The sequence below is a fragment of the Gobius niger genome, assembly GCF_951799975.1.
Source record: "Gobius niger genome assembly, chromosome: 6".
Taxonomy (NCBI): domain Eukaryota; kingdom Metazoa; phylum Chordata; class Actinopteri; order Gobiiformes; family Gobiidae; genus Gobius; species Gobius niger.
The window spans coordinates 18,166,663-18,191,276 of record NC_136857.1 but is presented as its reverse complement, the minus strand read 5'-3'; the positions used below and the strand labels follow the sequence as shown (position 1 = coordinate 18,191,276).

At 42.0% G+C, this 24,614-nt stretch overlaps 1 protein-coding gene across 1 annotated transcript; it reads left to right on the top strand.

Moving 5' to 3' along the window:
- The first annotated feature begins 6,192 nt into the window (after positions 1–6,192).
- On the top strand, positions 6,193–22,414 carry tmem240a (transmembrane protein 240a). The gene is made up of 4 exons (XM_079557779.1): positions 6,193–7,052; positions 7,150–7,256; positions 11,767–11,975; positions 21,464–22,414. Exons 1-4 carry the CDS (start codon positions 6,996–6,998, stop codon positions 21,616–21,618), a joined length of 528 nt encoding a protein of 175 aa, XP_079413905.1. The 5' UTR covers positions 6,193–6,995; the 3' UTR covers positions 21,619–22,414.
- The last annotated feature ends 2,200 nt before the right edge of the window (positions 22,415–24,614 follow it).

The window sequence follows — 24,614 nt, the reverse complement described above, 5'->3', positions numbered from 1 at the left end:
GTGTGTGTGTGTGTGTGTGCGTTTGCGTGTGCGTGTGCGTGTGCATGTGCGTGTGCGTGTATATATATGTATGTATGCATGCATGTACGTATGTATGTACCGTATGTATGTATTTATGTATGTATGCAGAGTTTTGAAATAATAGTTTTTGCAAGCAGTTTTTTCCATACAGCACTTAAAAATAAAGTAAAATGAAGTATCTGTACTCTTACTACAAAAAAAAGCCATGCATTCTTATGCCACTGTGTGTACATTTTTTAGTGACAAATCTTCATTTTGACACAAATTTGTGTTTTGTTACTTAATTCTTCAGAAATTATTTCTTTTGATGCTTTATGTGGTATTTTCTTTGAAAATATGATCAAACCATGATCACGTTTCATGTTTTGTTTCTTATAATTTATGTTACAACTAAAACATAAATCAGACTTTTACCCTCAACAGGTTACTCTGTAAAGTCACAGTACTCAAGCAAAAATTTCTCCAGGTACTTTTTTACTCTTTTATTCTTCTACTTGAGTAAAATTGTTTCAAAGTACTATTACTCTTACTTGATATTTTGGCAACTCTACCCACCTCTGTATGTATGTACAATATGTACGGAGGGAAAGCCAAATTGCAGTGCAAATAAATTCAGATCAAGCAACAACCCAGCTTGCAGCGCAAGATAAACAAGTATGCCTGCACTATTCCTAACTTTGTAGTTAGTCAGAACAGCAAGTTCATGATCTAGTAAATAAGGCAAATGGAAAAATGTAATGCACAATTTGGCGCCTTGCCCTCGCCTGATTCACCCATGCCCAGAGCCGGTCCTGGCAAGACAAGTTTGTCGAGCACACTTCAAAGTGCTTCACAGTTACATAATGGAAATTGTGGATGGATGGAAATTAGCCCATGGGCTAACTTCCAGTGTGGCGTGTGTACATGCATGAGTGTTCATTAGCATGCACGGTCCCAGCCAAATAAACCAATAAATAAATAAATAAAATTACTAGAAGCCAGATAAAATCAATCCATAGCCTTTATAGGCTAATAATTCATTCATTACATTAAAAGTTGAAGTGCAAATAACATACTTTCAGTTATATATGCACAGCGAAAAATAACTGTTTTCAGCCTTGATTTGAACATTGTCAGAGTTGAGGCCTGCACATCTTCTGGAAGAAGTAAAACTGAAACACAGCCTCACTGTGATGAGTCTTGACTTTGGGGGCCCATGTGGTTCTCAGAGCCCGAGATGGTTCATATGGCTCTAACAAGTCTGAGATGAACTTTGGTATAAGCTTGTGAAGAGACTTAAAAAACATTCTCTGTCCTGTAATGTGAAAGAAAACGTGTTGTTTTTACCTGACAATGAATGAATCACAAGTATTTTTATTTGTATGTAAAAGATATGGTCTCTTGCTTTAAATAAAATTAACAAACTGCTCTGTTCTTGATTGCAATATTGTGAGATGTGGACAGATTTTCTATACAGTCACCAAGTAAACTAAATGAATGTACATTCAACGGTTGGACGTGCTACTCCAAGGGAAAATATCTATTACTTTACTGTCAAACAATATTGCTGAAGCACATTTAAAACACTATTTTCATGAATACAGCTAATGTTTTAGAAGTGTTAAAGTGCTGAGGAAGGCACACTACAGACGGTCATTAGCGAACAGTACATTTAAGTGAGGAGCAGTTTGCATCTCACACATCTGCTCGACTTTAGACTCTGTTTACTGCAGCCTGGGAACACCCCCTGGAGTTTTTAATTAGACTGAGGTCCAGCCTGGTTGCCCTTCTGTAATGGGACATGGCCAAGTTAAGGGACAATAAGTCCATAGAGCCTTTGGTTCATACTCAGCAATAGGTAATATTTTAACATTTTGTCATGTTATATTGGGGTGCATAGCGAAAGCATGTAGTTTGGGAATCTCATAAAGAAAGAATGTGAAAGTGAATTGCACGAGTGAGCTGTGCAGTGTTTGCAGGTCAGCTGCTTCGGCATCCTTGCTGACATTTCTTCCTTGTGCTGCGGCTCTGGTGTAGGAGCGAGGTTTCACACTCAGACCTGTGATAATATCCTCATCCATCCTTGTATAATGCTCCAAGTTGTCAATCCTCGTCTTAAGATCCTTGATTGTTCGATCGCTTTCATGAATGATATCCTGCCGTAGCTTCACCTTGTAGACAAGTTGCATTAACTTCTTCAGCTGTTGGGTGACTTTAGCCATCTCCCCAGACATGTGATTTATCAAATTACAGATCTCTTCCATCTCGTTCTCCATCTGTGTTGCTCTTGTTCCTGTGTTGTTCCGGTTACCTTACTTATTCAATAAGCGACAAACTTGCAGTGCATAGTTGTAAATGAGTGTCCTCCATAACTGATCCTGGAAGGTTAATGTAATGTCATGTTTAGTATTTACCAATGAAACAACATTCTCAACTACTATTACAGGAGCAGGACAAGGCTCAATTGACCTTTCGCAAAAGCCCCATCCCCTCAAGAAATGTTAGCCAGCTCCATCAAGTAGTGGAGTTGAGCATATGTCATAATGGGGAAAAGTGCGTGCTGTTTTTGGTGCAATACCAGTGTGATATCCTCCAGATCGAAGTTACAGCTTCCTCATTCTCTGTGTCCACACAGGCTTAATTTAACCCTCTGTGCCCTACACTCAAGTGCTACTTTTATGGTAGGCTTCAGTTGCAGATTTAAGATGTATGGGTAGTGGCTCACAGATGCCCAAGGAGACAGCCTCTTATGGTGGGGGTTGCACTTAAACAGTAAACATGCCAGATATTCCAGCGGTACACAAGTCTTACCTTGGCTCAAAGGTTAGCAGGCAGCATTTGCCAGCTTGTTTTTTGGGATTGGACGGGGAGAAAAAGGCCTCTCTCCATTATTTTCTATGGGAGGATATCCAACTGGAGAATGTCTGTTTGCAACAGATGCTAAGGTTGGACAATGACCGTTTTGGGGTGAGGTTTTGCAAAATGTCAATCCAAAGGCCGTTTACTGTGGCCTTTACTGTAAACGCCACTGTACATGAACAATCTGAACACATGTTCAATTGCAGGGTTTTTAAGTGTACACAGGCAATGCAAAATGTATGTGAACAGAAAAACTAATGAAGCAATTATGTCAAATGTCAAAATGTCATTGTACAAGCGTACAACAAAATAGTGTTCAGGTGTTAGTCCTGAGCCGCTGCGACTGAGCGTGTCACCACTGCGGGTCAACCTGACAGCAGCACCCGGAGCTAACCTGGCTGGCTGCCTTCAGTCTCCTCTGCTCCTCTGAAACAGTGCACAGCCTCCTGGGTTTGTCCCTGTTTCAGAACGTGGTGTCCTGCACTGGTTAGCTCCACCTCCTCCTTCCTCTTCCTCCTGCGCAGCTCCCTCCACTCCCTCCGCCCCATAGCAGTCTTTCACCATCTCTTCTGGGAAGTTTAGCAGTTCATCTGTTTTATTCTCCAGTGAACGTCCATTAGCCAGAACAATGGAAGGCACGTGTGGCTTAGCTGTGAGTCTTGCCTGGATACCTCTTTGTTTGTCCCTTTTTTGTTTCCTGTAGACTTGTGACGCCTCCACTGAGCTGCAAACGTGGGGGGCTCTTAGTGCCTCTTCAGTGTCTCAGAAGAAGAAATCTGTAGGTCTCAAATGGGTTTAGCTGATAAGCTAGCTGTTTACTTTTAAAAAGCTGTTTCACCAGATGTCTGGTGAATGATCCACACACCTTCAAACTATTACATAACTATATAACTATATAGTTATACATAGTTATATATGAGTCTTAGTAAGTCATAACCCATAATAATGTAAAGTTTATTTCATGCACACCAAGACCGTTGTTCCTGCTTTAGGTCACACAGGTCATACTCACTACAGGGTAACTTTTTCTGAGCCATAAAATGTATGAACAAGAACCCGGTAGGACCTGTCCCTATGTTTACAAAGAAAAAGTTAACTTTGAGAACTTCAAGGGTGCATGAAGAACTACTAGGGTAATGTCGTCAAGGAGCTCAATGTGGCAAGTGTAAGGACCCGATTTATTCATCTGAGAGGATAACCCCTTGAGATGCACCGTCTCGTTTTCAAGAGGGCCCTCGTATAGCAACTTTTGGACAGTCTTACTGACACTTAAGTGTGAAATTCTACCTGAAGGAAAAGAGAAACTGTGCTTTTCAAAGACCTTAATGTATTGATATTGTTTGTACTACATTTTTATTTCATGTTTTGTCACTTTGTATATCGTTTCGACAGTGGCCTGCGTACACTGGTGTGAGTGTGAATGAGTAAATGGTTCCTTGATGTAAAGCACTTTTTGTGTCCAGCCAAGGAAGAACAGACATTTTTTTTTACCATTTGTGTTCTGTAAACGCATGATTAGAAATAGGTTAACTTAGTGTGCAAAATGAGAAACATACCTATTCCCTATTCCCTATCCCTATTCAAATAAAGCTGCACACTTGCCTCACAGCACTTGCCTGTGGAGTTTGCATGTTCTTTCTGTGTCTGTGGTTTTAATCCACACACTCGTCCCTCATCATCCTGAACATGCACAATGGACCAAAACTCCAGTTAAGTTGTCCTGAGCAAAGATGTGGCCAAAATAAATAAACAAAAACAGACTTTACTACCGCTGCAAGATTGGAGCTGTCCGTGGTGCTGAAAGTGTTGACACGATTATGCTTTACAAAGATTCTTATTAATTAGCCTAATGAATTCATCTTTCCCCAAACATTACTTTTGTGTTTTCAGAATAACAAATGTAGATGTAGCTATTGACTTTAGCCTCTAAAACCCCCCCAGCCCAGCTGCTCTTGCTGCCCATTTCACTGTGAAGGAGCATGTTGCTCAGTTAATAATGACTGCTGTTTGATGGCTAATTTTAATAGAAGTACATGTGCATTTAATAGGTAGTTCACAGGGTGGCACGGTGGTACAGCAGTTAGCGCTCGTGCTTCACAGCTAGAGGCTCCTGGGTTCGGGAGGGGGCCTGTCTGGGTGGAGTTTGCACGATCTTCCTGTGTCTGCGTAGGTTTCCTCCAAGTACTCCAGTTTCCCCAACCACTAAAACATGTACAATAGAACAGAGGGAGTGGCTAGTGGTGGTTGGAGGGGCAGGCTTCTGTCAGTCTACCCCAAGGGCAGCTGTGGCTACAAGAGGAGCTTACCACCATCAAGTATGGCGTGAATGAATAATGAGTACATTGTAGCACTTTGCTTTATTCTAGGTTTTCTTACATAGGCTGACTGATGTTGTTGTTGTTTTTCAAGTTGAATAATAAATAGTTGATTAATCGAGTCAAATCAAAATTGTTGTCTGCAATACAATGAAATGTTTGACCCGTTAACCCCCGCCTTAACTGAGCGCATTTTCTCCAGTTTGGCAGTATCCAAATATAAAGGCAAAAAAAAGAGGCAAAAGAGCGACAAAAAGTGTCTTAAAGGCAACAATAACACACAACGAAAGAGTGACAAAGAAACGCAAAAGCCACAAAAAGTAGCCAAAAAAAAGAAATTAAAAAGCAACAAAAAAGGAAATTAAAAAAGACGAAAACACAACAAAAAACACTTCCAAAATGTGACGAAAATGTGTTGGAAAAGCAACAATAATACAAGTTAAAAAAAATACAAAAGCACAACTAAAAAGTGAGCCACGAAAGGGCAACGATAAGGTGACAAAATGCGATGAAAAAGTCTCCAAAACATGACAAAAAAGAAAACTACGACAACACAAAAAAACCAAAAAGTTTTGTAGGTCTTAGCTTTCAAATGTGGCACTACACTGGTCTATAGCAGGAAGCCGAACTGGAGAAAATATGTTAAGGCGGTGGTTAAGAGGTTAAACCCTAAATCAAAAAGTTAAAGCTGTAATACAATGATGACAAAAAGCAAATTATCATATATTTTTATTTTTTAAAGGTGATCTCTGTCTTTCAGGAAGTGCATAAGCAAGTGGATCTATTTTTCAAACTGTGTGGGGCCTACTTTCATACTTGGTGTCAGGCTACAGAGCCGGCTCTGTGTCTCACTCCCACTTTGACCGTACTCCCACTTTATTACCGCTTCTTTCTTCGGCCAACTCTAACAGGTTTATTTTGTCCCAATAGCGTCCATCGCTGCAGCGATCCTTAAAGACACATGCCATACAGACACAACATTTGAGACACAAACAAGATGCATTGCGCAGAATCCGACACAGCGCTGCAATGTCTCCTCGAAAAAGAGAGTGCGACGTGCGTGCGTGAGTCTGCGTGTGAGCGGGGTGGGGGGTGTCCACAGGAGCGCCTCAGCTGCTCGGTATAAGGCTCGCTGCTGCAGGTATCTGGCTGTAAATACACGAGCCAGGGCCCGCGCTTTGCACACCACAGCCTATCTACCAACCTAAGGCACGGGCACGCGCACACGCACCACGGGTGGGAGTGGATGGATGAACGCCTGAACTGCTGGATGCTGGATTCACGATGGGATAATCACGCGTGAGAGACGAGCTCCCGAGCGTTGGTGAAGCTGTGGTGGGTTTTTGTTTGGACTGTACTGGAACGAACGAGGGATGTGGGTCTAAATCAAATTCAGCCGGAGCCGAGAGAAGAGCGAGGTGGGAGCCGGCCGAGGTGCTGCAGCGACGGAGAAGGTTTGGCGATTTGAGGCACCGGATTCCGAGGAGGTCTTAGTAGGATTCCCCTTACTGCTCGAGGCTTCTGTCCCGGATGGATATGGCACTCTGCGTCGCGAATTAGGATCACTCTTGGAACAACATAACCATCAGACCGAACACCACAGACGACTACTTCAGGCGGATTTTTGTGTGTGTGTATTTTTTTTGAATATATAGGCCTTTTTTTCTTTTTTCTTTTTTGCATGGAGAGGGCGCAGTGAGGGCCGTACGGGAGGAGGAGGGCGGCGGGTGGCTCCATGAGCGGCTTGGGCACCGCATGCATCGCCGCGCTCAAGCTGAAGCCCCCGGGCCACGGTACGCGCCCGCTCGCTTCTGAGAGTTGATGCATATGATCACAACCACCATGATTTTTATGATTCTGGGTGCTTCAGTTGTTATGGTAAGACCTAAGCTAATGTTATTAAACAGATCCCGCATTTTGGATGATGTACCTGCCTATTTGTACACCACTAATACACCCATATGCTGTGCTTTAGGCGATCGCCTGTTTAATGGACATGAACGCGCTACTAGACCGCTTTCACAATTACATCCTGCCGCATCTTCGAGGCGAGGACCGCGTCTGTCACTGCAACTGTGGAAGGTAAGCTCTCACGAAGCGCTTCTACCTGTTTTTATTTTCTCCTTTTCTTTTTTCTGGAACGGGCCCCGCGTCCGTTCCCCCTCACATTCATTCCCTCAAGTATGACGCGATGGACGCACGGCAAAAAGCGGCGACGCGTTGGAATCGAGGCTGCCTGGTGCATGGACGCGCTGCTGTCTCATTGGCATAGCTAATCAAATGTGAGCCGTTCAAAACTGTGGTAACCATCAAGTGGTTTCGCTCGTTCGCTCTGTCAGGTTGTTGCCGCTCGGAACGCTCTGTTTTTAGTTTTTACGCACTGTCCAACCTGCTGCTCGCGGTGATGTGGTCAGGATGAGACCCACAAAATGCCTCCAGTGTTATTGGGGGTGGGGGGGTTGGGGGGTGGTAGGAGGGGGGTGGGTGGGGGGGAGGCTGCAGGCTGACTCCTCTGATCCTCAGATGCTTCATTCTGATTGGTTTGTGCTTGTCCTCACCTCGAGCCATTTGACCAGATTGTTACCGTTGGTGTGACAGAAACACCCGCACACACAGTGATGCGCGCAAACAGAGCAAAGTCATAAACGGGATGAGTCAGTGTTGATTCAAGAATGCGGGACCAAGTTACTAATAGTTCCAACAGCCAATTCACTTTATCTATCAAGCACATTTAATAATGACAAAAATCTCCAAAGTGCTGCGCTCGGAATCATTCAAAACAAGTGTTTCTCTGCTCAGCTCCACCAGTAAAAGGGGATTGCTGAATATGCACAATGTTGCACTTTTAGTAACGTACAGTATTGCGTGTATAACTTTGATTCAGGAATGTTTTGAGACACTTGCAACTATGTTTCACTTTCATTGCTCAGTCATTCATAATTTGCTATGTTGAATCTTGGTGCATCGCTTAAAACATTTGCTCTCACATTCACAGCCCACGTACTGTCAAATTGCTCAACGGGTAAATACAATATTTTGATGGGACTTGAAATCAGAGTGTCTTGGATTTGGACTTATGCAAACTTAAAACGTAGTGTACGTGTCCCCATGCTCTGCCCTAATCCTGTCGTCCATGTACTCACTAACTTGTGAATAAATAAATACATGGCAAAAAAATACTGTGGGCTAAAAAACGGGAGAGGAGCAGCAAAAATCGTCACAGAAGAACATACTTTCACCAGACAATTGATTGACAACATGTGGGAGGTGTCTGTGTAGGTGGAGAACGTTAGAGCGTGCGTTTTTGCCAAGGGGTTCCTCCCACCATCCAGAACATGAGCTAGGTGAACTGACAAATACATTGCACAGTGTAAAATGAATGTGAAAGTATGGATGTGTGTCAGCCTGTTTTGTATTTTAGCCCCACGTCTAACCGGCCACAGTCAGATGTCTTGTATCCAGCTCAAAGCCTAGTGCATAAACACATTAACTGACCTTTTTGTTGGCACACTGACCAACAAAAACTATGTTGCAGTGGGATAAGACGCACTCATTATCATGGTAGCAGTAACAGTTCTTGGATTAAAAAAAAAGAAGTTTCATGTTTTTGTTTGGTCAATTGGTGATGCTGCCTGCTCCTTCAATTTGGCTGCATTTCTATGGCCAATAGTTTCCATTCTACTAGATAAAGGTGTTGTTAACCAGCTGATAAAAGTCTCTTGAAGTGTCAAAAATGCACCAATGCGTTTCTACTTAGGCGACCCATCTGATTTGCTCTTTATTTGCATGAAAATGACAAAGAATTTTCAAATCTCTTCTCATAAGCACCTTATCTTGTTGTGACTCTTGCCTCATTCTCAGGAACACCCATGACTTCTCCATCGTTTCTTCCATTCCATCTTACATCCGTAAAGTCTTTAGCTCATTAGTCCGATGTCACGCCTCCATTGACTGTTCTAGCACTATTCTGCCATGAAAGATCATACTATGTAAGCGATCAAATAAATAGCACACCATCCCACAGCTCACAGGAGATGCACATTTAGGCCTGCACACGGGGGCCTGTGTCTGAAGTGACCTGGAAAGAAAAGAGGCAGCCATCTTTCATCCCATCTCTGAACGGGATAGCTTGCGATTGGAGGTCACCTGATCGCGCCCGAGCTCACAAAGGGGTCAGGACTATCTGGTCTATCGCGGCTTGAGAGGGAATTTATCTCGGTCTTTTTGAAGCGGGGTGTTGTTGGGATACAATGAAGCCCGGGGTTGCTGGGAGGAGCAGGGGGATGATCCAGTTTTCGTTGAGAAGTGCGGTGAATTATTTATGCATTTTCAAATTATTTTTATATCACTGAAAAGCACTTTCTCTCGCTGGCTTTGAATAGAGGCAGGGAAGTGGAACAAGTCTTGAATTATTGGTACTAGCTTTATAAAAGTCTCCAAATGTTTGAGAAGTACCTCTAGTGATCTAAATGGTCAGTATAACAAACCCCGTGAAAACTGTTTAGTCTTACAGTCTGGGGGATGTGTTTCTGTAACTTCCTTTTCAAAGAGTAGTTATCTGTATCTTGTATTTGTACATTATATCATCACAGACAACATATTTGGGATAGTCTAGAATTAAAACTGTTTATCCTACAGTTTTAGGGAAAACAACACACATAACCCTTGAAGCAGAGCAAGCGAGCTCCAGCCAAACAGTATAGATATGATCATTACACGCATATAAGAAAAACGGTGCGTCGTTGAGGGTCAGCGCGGTGAATTAGCTGCATGCCGTTGTATCACACAGAGGTGCTGTGTGTGCGGCCAGCCTTAAATTGATTTACATTTAATTGTAGTGAGTTAATGGACCTCCATCGTCTGGAGTGAACGGATAATCCCCCATGTGGGTTTTCACTTCCTCCATCAACACTTTGTACTCTGACCACAATATGCTCCTAAATACATGGATTTACCGCAAATGCCACTATTTTTTTTTTTTTTTAAGACTGTACAAAACCAAATACTTACTCTATAGCCATAAGAACTTTGATTAAGTTTGAATTGGAATAATGTTTTATTTGAGTGGAGTCTCTTGCTCGACAACAATAGATGCATATGTGGGCTAGGGCTACATTATTAAAGCTCTGCGTCCTCCAGAACCAAAAGCTTATTGCAAGAGGTGCACAGTCCCAAACAGAGATGCCCCCCCACTGCCTGAGCTCCTGGACTTGTGTTTGCTGTCATCTCCTTCTTGTTAGCAGCCCTGTGTAGTGACGGAGGTGAGGTTTGAGCTCCTGCTGGTCCGCTCTGACAGCTGTTGTACGAATCGGAGAAGCTACTATTTCCCTTTATAGACACACTGGACTTAAAGGGAACTTTTTGCCACTTTTACTTGCAAGAGGTCTCATTGTGAACGTTGAGAATGTTGTAGCAGCATTGTGCAAACTGTGCAAATGATTTTTTTTTTTGGTTTATAAATTGTTATACATATGGGATAGACAAGGAAATTGAGGATAGGATAACTAACTTGACACCTAACCTGAATCACTAATGCACTTCTCGCTGTAGTGTTTGATATATAAATGATTATTGTTTTAACGTCTAAGCAACCTAAAATTCAGTCCCTGTTTGGATTGTTCTGTTTTGTAAAGGCTATGAGCCTGCTCTCTCCTCCACTTCCTGCTGTGCTGTCCAATCAAGGACATAAACACCACAAAGCTACTTTTTAAGTTCTATTTCCCGGTGGTTTTCATTGTTAGGTTTTTAAACAGAAGGAGATTTAGAAAAGTAATGGGTCTAGTTTGTCTTGTCCTTGACTGAATTATGTATTCAACTTTTAGTGTAGTGTTTTTGTGTGATGATTTGTTATTGTTATTGATTTTTAAAGGAACAGGCCACCGTTTTTCCATACTGAGATATGTTCTTACTTGAGCTTAGACGAGTTGATGAGTACCTGCCTGGTCTTTGTGCATGCGCTCAGTCACGCAAAAAGACCAGAGATGTTGTTAGCATTTAGCGTCGCCTCCTCTCCTCTATGGAGCCAAACAGGGGTGAAGTTAGAAGTGACCAAGCTCTTTCATGTTTTCCCTATTCAAATAGGGTTGCGTGAGTAGTTACACGATCCAAGTCGAGTTACACAAAATTAAACATGTCGATTTTCTAAGCGGATGAAAAGGGGTACAATATTGTAAGGCGAAGTAACATCTTAGGAGCACTTCGACGTCCGTGCAGTAATATCTTCAGAATTCTATAGGAGTGAAGACATGTTTAATCTTATGTAACTAGACTTGGATCGTGTAACTACTCACGTAACCGTATTTAAATAGGAAAAACGTGGAAGAGCTTGGTCGCTTCTAACTTCACCCCCGTTTGGAGCTATAGGAATATGCTGAGAGAGGTTAAATGCTAACAACATCAACTTGTCTAAGCTCATGTAAAAACATATCTCAGTATGGAAAAATGGTGGCCTATTCATTTAAGATGGATATTATAGTCCATACAATTATCTTACAGATACAGAGTAATTACCACTAATCTATAATACTTAGATAGCTATATATGCTACTTGCCACTTTGGATGATTCTCTAACGCTTTCTTGTTGTTTGACAGACATCATGTCCACTATGTGATCCCATATGACGGGGACCACTCTCTGGTGGATTCCTCGGAGAACTACTTTGTCAGTGACAGTGTGACCAAGCAGGAGATGGACCTGATGCTGGGTCTGCTGCTGGGCTTCTGCATCAGCTGGCTGCTGCTGTGGCTGGATGGGGTGCTACACTGTGCCATCCGCGCCTGGAGGTCAAGTCGCTATTACGGTAAGACCCCCATCTTTACACCTTCAGTACAAAGTAAAGGGGGAAATGATCTCATCGGCAGGTGTCACAGTCGCCAATGTTACATAGTCATTTAAAGTGTTAAAGAAAAGAGTTTGTCTGCATTTGTATTTGTTTTAAGTTTGACAATGAAACAACCATATTACTGTTGCGTACATGAACTGAATGCCGTTCTTGTGCCTTAACACATTACAGTACAGTTGTGGTAGAAAGGATCTTGCGTTTGTGCTTATATGCTTTCATCTTGTTTTATCCAGATGTTTTGCATGAGCCCAGAAGGCACAATTATTAAAGTGAAAGGCATATAAACAGTTTTAAAAAGATTACAGTTGAGAAGATGATTGGATGGGATTGGATTGGTCTATTTGACGTGTGCTCTAGCGGTGCACTAATGTCCAGGAATAAGGAAGGTGTAAGAGGAGATAACAGTGGAAGTGTGCCAGTGAAGGAGAGAAGGTCACACAGAGGGACAGAGCAGCCACCTGCTGGGCTCACCTCCACACACTCACTCATATGATCTGAATGCACAAACATGAACAGGGGAAGGGGAGGGGTGACGTCAACCATAGACTCATAGTGACTAATTTAACATAGAAGTGTCTGAGTAGAAATCAGAGCAGGGACACTCACTAAATGTGTACAATAAGATAAAGCCACAATGTCACATGACCCTTGTGCAGTGATGGACCCCACACAGTGTATAAGGAATGGACAAAAATCTTAAATTCTTACACCAGCGCTCCTGATTTAAGTGTTTTAAAGTGGACCACAGAGTTCTGGCCTCTTTCTAAAGTATAGGTGTCATGAGAGTGAGACTTTTCAGGTTTGGTTGCCTTGAGGCGTATTTTTTCATTCATATTGATTGAATAATTATGTATTGTATGTCTTTAATTATGCACGTTTCAAAGGGGTGCAAAGACAAGATGCTCTTCAATTTTGTGTAATTTACTCTGCACCCATCAGACCAACTTGTGTTACGATCATCTTTGTCAATGTCATTTTGCTAATCCCATTTTGGAAACTGTGCTCCATACATCAGCCGCCTTATTGTGATGACACTTAAGACCCCGTGCTCATTAGCATTAGCCGCATTAGCATTAGCCTAGCCCAAATATGAGCAAAGAATGGACCTAAAATTACACAGATCAATGGCAGGATTGACAGGGAGAGGGGATAGTGGTAATTTGGTGCTGTTCCCTTGAGATTTGTAATTAGTTTAGGAAGTCTGCTCTCATTACAGTGAGCTGTGGGAGCCTCTTCCTACCAACAGCACGGACAATGTTGCAAATATGAAACATATATTCTAAAGGAAACTGTAAATATGTTTCCAAAATATATTACTCATTCACGACTGCTGTGGCTGGAGTCTAGTCTGGTCTTATTTTAAATGGAGCGTTATTTTAGTGTCAGAAATAAAGTAGGCTATTGAATTGATTTGACTTGAATAGAAGCCTACATTATAATAATTGCAGTAGCAGCCTTAAGAAGCAAGCTGTTTATTTAACCTTTATTTGTCAAGGAAATATTTATAGAGATTGATAGGGATGCGTACCTATGTTCCCCGGTACAGTGCCAATGTTTCACCTTTCTCTTCCTCTCACCTGGGTTTTGGGGAACAGTGGACTATCCAGTTTCAGACTGTGCCACTGTTCCCCGCATACTCCCTCATGCCTCTGATCCAACATCCAGATTATAATGATAATCAATCCTAATGATCTGTATTCTATATTCATTATTCTATATTCATTATTATTAGCTGCAATAATAATGAAAACATAACCACATGAAAAAGTGGTGTCTTTGTCTGAGTGGGGCAGAGCTACCGGTTTAATGCTCAGGTGTTTTTTTGGTAGTGCTACTAGAGGTAGGCATAATGGCAGTAGAAACAAGAGCAGAAAATAATTCAAAAAGTATCATGCTTTCTTTTGAAAGATCAAAAGTCCCACAAACAGGAGTAGGACTGGGGTATAGAAAATAGTGACAGTATCTGTATTAAGAAGATATACCAGTAGTAGCAGTAAGCATGTTAGTAGCAGAAAAGCTCTGTTTTGTAATTAAAATAAATTCCTGGGACCTACTGGATTTGCAGATCAGAAAAGCTAACCCCATAGTAGCATTTACACAATAACGGTACCAGTAATTGACATAATAATGTCAAATCTAACTTTAAGTATGATTGTACTTAAAGCCAGCGCCTGACTGAGGGTGCATTACAGTTTCGAAAGGGCACAAATAGATATTCTCGTCATTAAAATATATTATGATGCCAGTAAAACTGAGGGTGCAAAAATGTCAAAATGAAGTTCAATGCACCCTTTTGCACCCCTGTAGATTGAGACCTTCTTAAAGCCTGTGTTATGGTCAAATGTATGAATGCACAAGTTCATATTGTTAATTCTTAGCTATCTCCCTGGGGTCTGAATGAAACATATGTGGTCATTTTGCTTTACTTAACTAACAACATTACTTCTGCTGCTTGAGAAAGATATGTGCTCTCCTCATCACAAATGGTATGAGAAAATAAGGCGTGTTATTTCACGCTTTAGACTCACAGTGATATTGGTCAATATGCTTCCCAACTGCGTTTTTCTCCATTTACGTAAGAACAATTATGAGTCCTATGACATCTGTGTTGAATTTTTACAATTCAACTGGCAAAATATAGCACAGCTATGTTTACCCCCGGCCCAATCAAATGTCCAGGTAAAACGAAATCCACATTTCTGATATATATGAGGAAAAGAAACACAGAATTGTAGACATGTCAAATTTTGCTTCTTGCAACAATGGCTGTTTTTCAGTCACCTTTGACATAAAAAAAAAAAGGTTGACAGAGACAATACTTACTCAGATCTTTTGACATTAGTTGGTTGTCAATCATAATCAGATCAGAGATAAATACTTTTGATGGAGTGTCCTTAAGTAGCCGTCTTAGGGCCTTGCTCATGATCATTAATGTTAAAGGCGTCACGAATGCTTGTGCTTCACAGCAACTTGTTTACCCTCATAAATCCTTTTCGTAGTCCCTCTGGGGATAATATAAGTGTTAATGGGATGATTGGGGGGTGAAGAAGGGCTTTCATCTCCCCCGGTGTCCTGTCTATATGTCGGAGGCTCCAATACAAATTAATAGAATCACGAAGAAGAAGCTAACAGGCTAACAGGCAAAGCTAACTGCGGGCTAGCGCCACTTAAACAGTATTTACAGCCACGTTTGAGTGAGAATAAATATCTCCATTGTGTAACTGGATGTACAATATCCCTCTCTCCCTTTATCTTTTCTGTCAGCGTAGTATTTAGTCACATGGACCATTAATGAGTTCGAAAAACACAAAATGCTGCGACACCTCCAGTGGCGCTTATGGCCTTTAGGGGCACGAGTTACTTAGTACTGCTTTAATAAGCGGATTCGGCATCTCACCGAGCGCAAAGCATGCTGGTCCAGGTTAAATGTCAGGACTACCCAGATTGTGTCCCAAACATGACCGAGTGTGACACAGATATTGAATATATTGAGCGTTGAAAATCGATGTTTTAAAAGAATTATGTAAGAAACGGGGACACAATCTTACTGGGAAGAGAAAAAGAATACATTATATACATTAATTAAAAAACAGTTGTATTAAGTAAATAGATGTATTGGTTACAAATAGCATTACTAGTTATGTCAAACTTACTCATTTAATCCATTCGCGTCACGATGTTCTGGATCTTTTCTTTCAGTAGGAAGTGTGATGAGTATGTATGGTGGCTCGCATATACAACGCTGTGAGATTCCTTTATTGCACTCGAGAGCAAAACTCTTCCATAGACTGATTAAGCCCACGTGGACAGTCGCACTGCAATGAAGAAGGAATGTGAACCTGGCATATCGCCGTAAAACCACTTGAAGCTGTAATAGTCACTAAATAGCCGGTTGTTCTAGTATGATAGTCTGCTTTTGATGGGCTTTGTTGACACCGTGGGTAGTTGTGAACTTTGACCGGAACATTGCCACGTATGCGTACTGACAATGCTGATTTGGCTTATAGGCACTGTCCCAACCAAATAAACCATATGTAAGTTCTTTGTTATCAGCATGGTATCTTGTTCTACCAAGTCCCTATTTGGGAGCACGAACATTTAAGTTTTTTGAAGACAGAGGAACAATTGTCAGGCACCCATACAGTATTCATATTAGCTTCAATGAATTTCATTTTGGAAGACGAACAATCAAACACACACTATATAGCTTGAGGATGCAGTTGTTTCACTCTGTGGTTGAGATCAGGCCGTTGCAGTGGAGGTGCCCTGGATGATGCTCTGATTTAGGAGAAAAGTAGGTGAAGTGTGACCTAGAAACTGGGTCTGCTGCTGAAAAACTCCGCCAACAACCATTAAAGACAAGGGAGACGCACCGATCAGTTATCTTGTCCCATTCGCTCACACATTGTTACAAACACCGGCGTCCACATGGCAGTGTAGGCAGCACTATGTGGTGTTCTTCTAACAAATGTAATAATTTACATTCGGAATAAATCCTAATGGCCTGTTTTAGTCAGAAGGTGTAGCCTGCTGTGCACAGATCAGGCATTGTACATGATAAAGCTATCCATCTTCTCGCATGCAGTGGGTGGAAGGTTGGGCAGCAGCATGTGTCTCCAGTGTGTTATCACTTCACAGTAACACCATAAACCTGCCCATAGGAGGCCCATCCATATTCATCAGCCCCAGTAATACCAAGTCAGCCTTTTTCTCCTCCTCCTCCTCCTCCTCCTCCTCCTCTTCCTCCTCCACTGGTTTTGTGAGGGAATGCCCTGCCTTTTGTCTATCTATCTATGACGTTGATGTTCCGGGGCGCAGCCGTTTAGCCCTGCCGCGACGAAGAGTGAAGGTGAGGGCTGACGAAGCGGGGAATGAGTGCAGTCACATGACCATCCACCGACCCCCCCCCCACGTTCCCCCAATATGCCCCACCACCCACCCTCCCTCCCTCCTCACCCATATCTTCTCCAGAGCTAAAAATAGAAAACAGGCAAGAGAGCATCTGGAATGGCAAGCGAGAAAGCCACTCGGGCACATGGATGCTCGTGATTCCATCTGTAGCCCCACCCCCCCCAGTCTTCGCAAACCACCGCCCGCATCCATCCCATCATGCACTTCTTCATTTATATATTGCCGGCCATTTGAGCTTTGACAGGATTTTTTTCCCTTCTCCATGCCACCGTGCGTCATTGTAGCGCTTTGTGACGCTGCTGAGGGACAAAGCAATAAAAATTACCAGGAAATTGAAAAAAAAAAAGAGTGATGTCTTCCCTATTAACCCCTTGGTCCCTTTGGTGACAATAGTGGATAGTTAAAAGGGCCTATCTTATATTCATTGCATTCCAATGTTTTATACCACTTTACAATTTGGAAAGTGCTATGCAAAGTATAGTAGAAACCACAGACTTTATAAGCTTAGTAACGTTTGTGTCTACTTGTTACTATACGGTATAATAGGATTAGAGAGGTTGAAATCCATTACCATTACAATGTAAACAATGTAAAGGTAAAATAATTCAACATCTCTAATCCTCTCGTCCGACTAAATGAACCTTGAAAGTTATACCACAGACTTTATAGCGACATGAACACAGTTGATTGTCCTACATTTGCTGCTGGAGTTTAGAGCCAACAACGATTCTTTATGCTGGTACGAAGCCAGGAGTGAAAACTGTTTTCTACTTTGTATGTGTCAAATGTTTTATCGCAAATTTGTGGAAATTTATTGCAACCAGGCTGATATTCTGAGGCCAGGGTCATTCTGATATTGATCCAATTCCGTGAAAATGTTTGCAGTTCATTAGTTTATGTGTTAATCCACTCTCTTCCATAAACTGCCCGACTATTGTCCTTTTTTTATCTACTTCATTCAAATGTGTCTGGCCTGGGCCCCTTTTTCTTTTTTTGGATACCTTTCAGAGCACTCTGTGGACAGCACGCTCGTTCACAGCTATAAATAACCTTACATCCGCCATCCCGCCCCATCCATTCTCTAGGGGGGGCTCTGTTTTGTTTTTGTTTTTTTTACTCTGGTCTGTCTGGGGCTGTCCTGCTTCTCTTCCTCATTGTCTCTGCCTCGCCAGCTTCACTTTGGGCTGTGATGAGGAGAGATGTCACATACCTCCTGCATTCATATTTGCAGCAGGTCGACCGTAGCGTGGGGCAGTATATACTGCAGGTGAGTGGAGTCAGGGCTGGTTAAGTACAGGGAGAGGAAGGGCAGACAAATGAAAGCCAAGATGGAGCAGGCCGCTTCAGAATAGAAAGATGTATGGCAAGAATAAAAATAAATACTATGGGAGTACAAGTGGAAATAGTCCAATTTCAGGCTGGTAGGAAAATGTAAAGAAATCTTAGAGAGGAGGACAGAATGTTTACAGCTGCAAACGGAAACTATACAAATGGAAGCAAAGAAAAGTGACAGAAGAAAACAAGCCTTCCCTTGACACCGCGATCTGTTTGCAAAAAGCTTTAAAGAAAACCTGGCCATCATATTAGTTTTGTAACCTTAAAGGAATATCTGTTCTAAATATCATCACCTATAGCTTCCTTAATGGTTTCTCTGATCTCGGTCACTATGTTTTATTAGCAACTCCTCTAAAGTGTGGTCGGATGTTGGTTGACCTGACCTCATCAAAGAAGGTGAAGGGGCCTTTCTCCTGACACCAGAGACACACTGGATGGTGGGGGTCATGGTTAGTCCGATTGTACTGTCAGTCTGTCCGGCTGACCCGATCTGAAGAACAGCTAATGAAGTATTGAACATGAAACATGGCCTTGTTAACATAGTCTTGCATGTCTTTTACATGGGACAATAATAACCCCAAAACCTCCATTTCTATGTATCTTTTTTGTATCTGACAAGCATTGCACTAATACTGAAAAATAATTACATTTTCTATAGTGGTTGTGTGGAGAGATTTTGTTCTGTATCATCAGATAAAAAAAAACCTTTGTAATGTTGCCTGCAGGAATAGGGGATAGAGATAGTATAGTACTACTATTGTAGTACAAAGTGATGAATGTTTTTCAATCAGTACTAGTAATAATACCTACACTTATATTAAGCTTTTAAAGCCTGCGTTACCAAGTTTTTCAAAAAGCTACACTGTGGTCATTATTCTGGCCTGTTGTGCATGTTTTTAGAGGTACGGGAAACCGGATTACCCAGAGGCAGGCACAGGGAAAACATGTAAACTCCACATAGAAATGCCCCGTCCGGTGGTTGTAGAGTAGCAACAGTCTTTTGAGGCACGCTCAGCATGTAATATTAGCTACAATCCAAGTCTTCCCTCTCTCAGCAGCCCCAGACCTGGGTTCTGTCAGAGTAGAGGCAGACCGCCAGGGCTCCTTCGTGCACACACCTCCCTTTGGCACTCTCTGTCAGGAAGCATGCTTGTCACCTCTCTACCTCCCGCAGCAAATACGGCACTCAACATACACTCACTGGCTGTTGTGTGAAAGGCACCATATTGCTTCCATCACAGACTGTTTCCAAGCATGTATTGTAATAATGACTGTCGCTAAAGGAAAAGCTTTTGACATTGAAAATAAAGTACATTTCTCTGTGCATTTTCTCCAAACAATAGTCAGTGTTTTGCTTTATGTTTGTTGCACCTTAGTAACAATAAATGATTTCAATTTATTGTTTTACCGTTGTGGCCACTGGTGTTATTGTACAGTTGTGGGGAAACAGAAGTGTTCTTGGCTTTGTGAGGCAGCAACATAAAAAAACATTGTAATATTCCACCTCTGAAACAGCATTTGCTTTACTTGTCAGATGGGGCCTTTCTGTGTGGAGTTGCATGTTCTCCCCTCCGGTTACCTCTGGGTCCACCTACCACGAAAACATGTACTATCGAGTTTGGGATGGAAATTTTTGAATTCACTGTTACCATTGAAATCCGCAATGTTTGTGGATACTAGCAAACATTATAAAAAGGAGAAACACACTGAGTCACTACTATATACATCTAACACGCTGTAGTGTCCAAGTGTTTTAATGTGAACAGTATCTCCATTTTACCTTTAAAAATCTCCATTAGTTTATTATTTCTGCAAATCCCATGATTAGCGATTAAGATCCTTAACTCTCCAGGCCAGGCTGAGTGAGAGTGTGTTTGAGACTGTGAGCGGGAGACAACAGCTGGAAAGTAGCCCATGGCTACGAGTCAGTTAAATAAACAAATAAATAAATAAATGATTTGGTAAAAGATAGAACTGTTTCTCTGTGTGATTTCTTCACACGTAAGTAAGTGCTTTGTTTGTCATTGTACAAGCGTACAACGAAATAGTTTTCAGGTGTTAGTCACGAGCCGCTGCGACTGAGCACGTCACCGCTGTGGGTCAACCTGACCAGCATGTTTTTGGAGGTTGGAGAAGCTGTAGCACCCGGAGGAAACCTGGCTGGCTGCCTTCAGTCTCCTCTGATCCTCTGAAATGGTGCAGTGCCTCCTGGGTTTGTCCTTGTTTCAGAGCGTGGTGTCCTGCACTGGACAGCTCCACCTCCTCCTTCCTCTTCCTCCTGTTCCTCCCCCTCCGCTCCACAACAGTCTTTCACCATCTTCTAGGAAGATCTTAGCGGTTAATCTTTTTTATTCTCCAGTGAACGTCCATTAGCCAGAACAATATATGGCTTGTGTGGCTTAGTGAGTCTTGCCCGGATACCTCCTCATTTGTCCCTTCCTAGTTTCCTGTAGCTCCTTGTGTGACGCCTCCACTGTGCTGCAGGTGTGGGGGGCTCTTGGTGCCTCTTCAGTGTCTCAGAAGAAGAAATGTGTTTGTCTCAAATGGGTTTAGCTGATAAGCTAGCTTTTTGTTTACTTTTCAAAAGCTGCTTCTTCAGGACCATAATGGAGTCTCTGCAGTAAAAAAAAAATCCACCTATCCCCACAAAAACACAGAATTCAAAAGTGACCAGTAAAACAATGTGGAACACAGAAACCACAAATACTCTGTGCAGAAAAAGGCAAAAAAAATGCAGCTGAACAGAGAGAGAGGGAGATTGTTGCCTGTTTACACATCACCATGACGATGGTACACTATACGTTTTAGCTCACGTTTGTTTTATTTGTGATGAACCCTCTGTTTTGCTCATCTGATCCCAGAGATCCCAGATCGCTGTAGGCTCTCAGTCGTACAGGAGTTGTCCACCTTCAATGAAGGTTCTTGAGTCATCTTCTGTACTGCCAGACTATTTTTTTTATGGAATAAGAAAAGACTGTAGTTTGGATGACCAGGCTACCCTGAATTTGTGTATCCTATGCAGACAGCTACATACACAAAGCAAAAAAATATTTAAAAGGATTTCTAACTGCTGTATGATTGAGTCATGATAGCATATAGGTCTATCATGACTTTGTTTTCCTCTTTGGTCGTCTCTGAATCATAGGATGCAGCTGTTTGTAAACTGTGTAAAACAAAATCCTTTGCTCTCTTCTTTGCAGACACTCCCTCCTGGTCGTGGCTTCCTCAGTTCTGTAATCTGCGGGACCTGCGTCGTCGCGCCCAGCTTCGACAGTTGGATGATTCCAGCGGAAACATGGTCCACATCAAACAGAAGCTCTACCACAATGGCCACCCCAGCCCTCGCCACCTTTGACTGACCAAACACTAACCCTTCTCCTCACTCTTGAAACTTCCAAAATGGCTGCCTCAAAGACCTTGGGAGACTGCCCTCAAAGTTCCCTACAACAGGACTTTCTTACTACAGCCAAATCCACTGGAATCCTGTCTTGTCCAAAGTGGGAGGAGCCAAACAAACGTTTTTAAAGTGATTTCTTTATCTGTATAGAGACATTTTCTGTGTTCATTGTAACTTGGCATGCTCTTTTAGAAGAAGGGAACACGTGGGTAGAGCTTGAAGTGATTGGAAACTTGGATAATTCATATTATTTATTTACTTTTGGTTGAAGTGGGAGGGACTTGATGACGGTGGGTGGGTTTTTTGACGACAAGGTTGCTGCTTGTGTAAATAGTTATACATATGGGCACGTCGGGTTCAAGGACCTGGGGTTATTTTTTGTGTGTTGTTGATAGAAAAATCTAACTGCGGATTGTTGTAGGAATGGAACCAAAAGATGTCTGAAAACTGGATGTGAAAACCGTGTGATTTCTGCTCAAAAACAAAGATGAAAATTAGCTTTGTTACTTAGTGAATTAACTGAATGTATTACTTTTCCCTGTAAATATGTGGGGGGTTTAGGTGGGGGCGGGCCACCAGTTGGGTTCCCCTTGCTGCATCATTTAGATGCCAGCACTGAGTCTGTATCATCTGCCACACACTTTCCGCACAGTTTTGTTTTTAACCAATTGCCTTTCACGTACCAGGAGCAACCAGCCTATCAGCATTGTGATCCTGCCTCTGGTCCCACCCCCACCCTGGCCCTCTCTGTCCAGACATTGCTGTTGTGAGGATGAAATGTCTGTTTTATTAAAAGTGCCATTGAAGCACAACAGTGACCTCTGGTGTTTCATTGAGTCTGTCAGAAAGGCGCAGAGGAAGCTGTTGAATAGACAGAAGTTATCGAAAACAATCATCCAACACACATTTTTGATTCATGTTTGTATTTTGCACTGAAGAAAGATCGCAATGAATGCAATCTTGTGCTCTGCGAGCCAACTGCCAAACAAAAGATGCCTTTACTATTGTTAAAACAATAGTCGTTTGTCTCCTTTAGCAGGATTGACCACACTTAGATTGGTAATATTTACAAGTTTACATATTTACTGTGTTAGATATGAAACAGGTGCAAGCTAGAAAACACCTTTCCTCAATCTTTTTGGACTTGAGTTGTGTTTATCCATTCACACTTCACATTAAAAAAGGCCACGTGAAACCAAATGGCTTAAATTTTACTGCCAGGTCTGATGGGAGCCAAAAACCGCACAGAAAGCTCATTGGTGAGAATGCTGTGTTAGCACAACAGCCATTACATTTTATGATGACACAAATTTATTGTATAATACTCTATAATATCGTATGCATTTATTGTACAACTTCAAGTTCTTTAAACTCCAGGCTTAGACCGAACCTTGCCGTGAACACCACATGTTACTTGCGCTCTACAGGCAGTGAGGTCCAAATTAGTTTTGCTATTATTTCACATTTCATTTAAACATCATGGCAACAATTTGAGTCGTTATTATCTGATTGTTACAGGGATTAAATTGCTTTTAAAATGGCAAACGCATGAATAAGGATCTCTCACAGGGCAAGAAAATGCTTGCTCTCGATAGGGAGTAGCACCATTGAGATGGGAAACAAAACTTGGCCGGTAACCAACACCTTCTTGTAACAGTTGTGACAGCAATGGCTTTAATTACATTGTATATTTCTAATGTGCTTTACTTCAGCTTGTACTCATGTATCATGGGAGTTCATTAAGCTACATATCCCAATAGCAAACATGTCATAGATCTTATTTGCAATGTAGACATACAGTATGAATTGCACTTACTTAAACAGCAACACTAATCCATTGCGTTGCTTATATTGTTGCACTTCCCTTGCAAATCATCAGCTTTTAATTAAATAAGTACTGTTCCTCCATGGCGTTATTTACAGTTATGCAACTCCAAACATCCAAAGGAGGAGTGCCGCGCAGGCAGGGAGCCAGAGTGAAACTTTCCAAGACCTTCCATCAAAGAAACTCTGCCTCAAGATTGTGACATTTGGGAGTTAGCGCTAATCTTCCTTCACAATGCATTTGTATCAGAGCTCCTCAGAGAGGCCAGGCTCATCTGCACGACTGGCCTGGGAGTGTGTCTCTTCACTGTCACTCTGAGAGAGGCTTCTTCTCTAGGCAGGTTCTACGTTCTGACAGCAGGGAGAATGAGAAGAGAAGCCTTATAATAATAATGCATTAGTTGTATTTTGCACTTTAGTAGCAGACGCTGAAGCATCTACAGCACAACTGGAAATTCTCTTTTTGCAAAACGTGAACATTTAAAACATATCATCTTTCCCAGATTAGCATGTTGGATGTTAGAGTACAGTTCACTAAATCCCTTCTTTTTATCATATGTTTATTTGGAAACTGTACTGGGCTATTGGAGGCACTGTTGGGCAGTATACCACCACAGAATACTGTATGAGGGGATGGAAACAAATTCTTCCCACTGTGATTCATATTAAAGTTTCTGCACATGTGTAAACACTCATATTCTCTGAAAATGGCCCCTAATGTCAGCTTTTAGCTAATCTTGCTTTCAGTTCCAGATTAAGTAAAAAAGATTGAGAAACCACCTGAGTTGTGTACAAGCCCCGACAGCTGTCTCTTGACACCCTGTTCATAATGTACAGTTTTTGTGGTAGTTTTGGATGGGCCATTCTTTTTGGTAAAAAGCCTGAATTGCTAGGCTGTCTTGCATGAACTGCACGTTTGAGATCTCCCCAAAGTGGCTCAATGATATTGAGGTCAGGAGACCTAGATGGCCACTCCTGAACCTTCACTTTATTCTGCTTTAGCCAACGAGAGGTCGACATGGCCTTGAGCTTTAGATCATTTTCATGTTGGAACGTCCCAATGTGTCCCATGCGCAGCTTTCAGGCTGATGAGTGACACTTTTCCACCAGTATTCTTTAATAATATGATG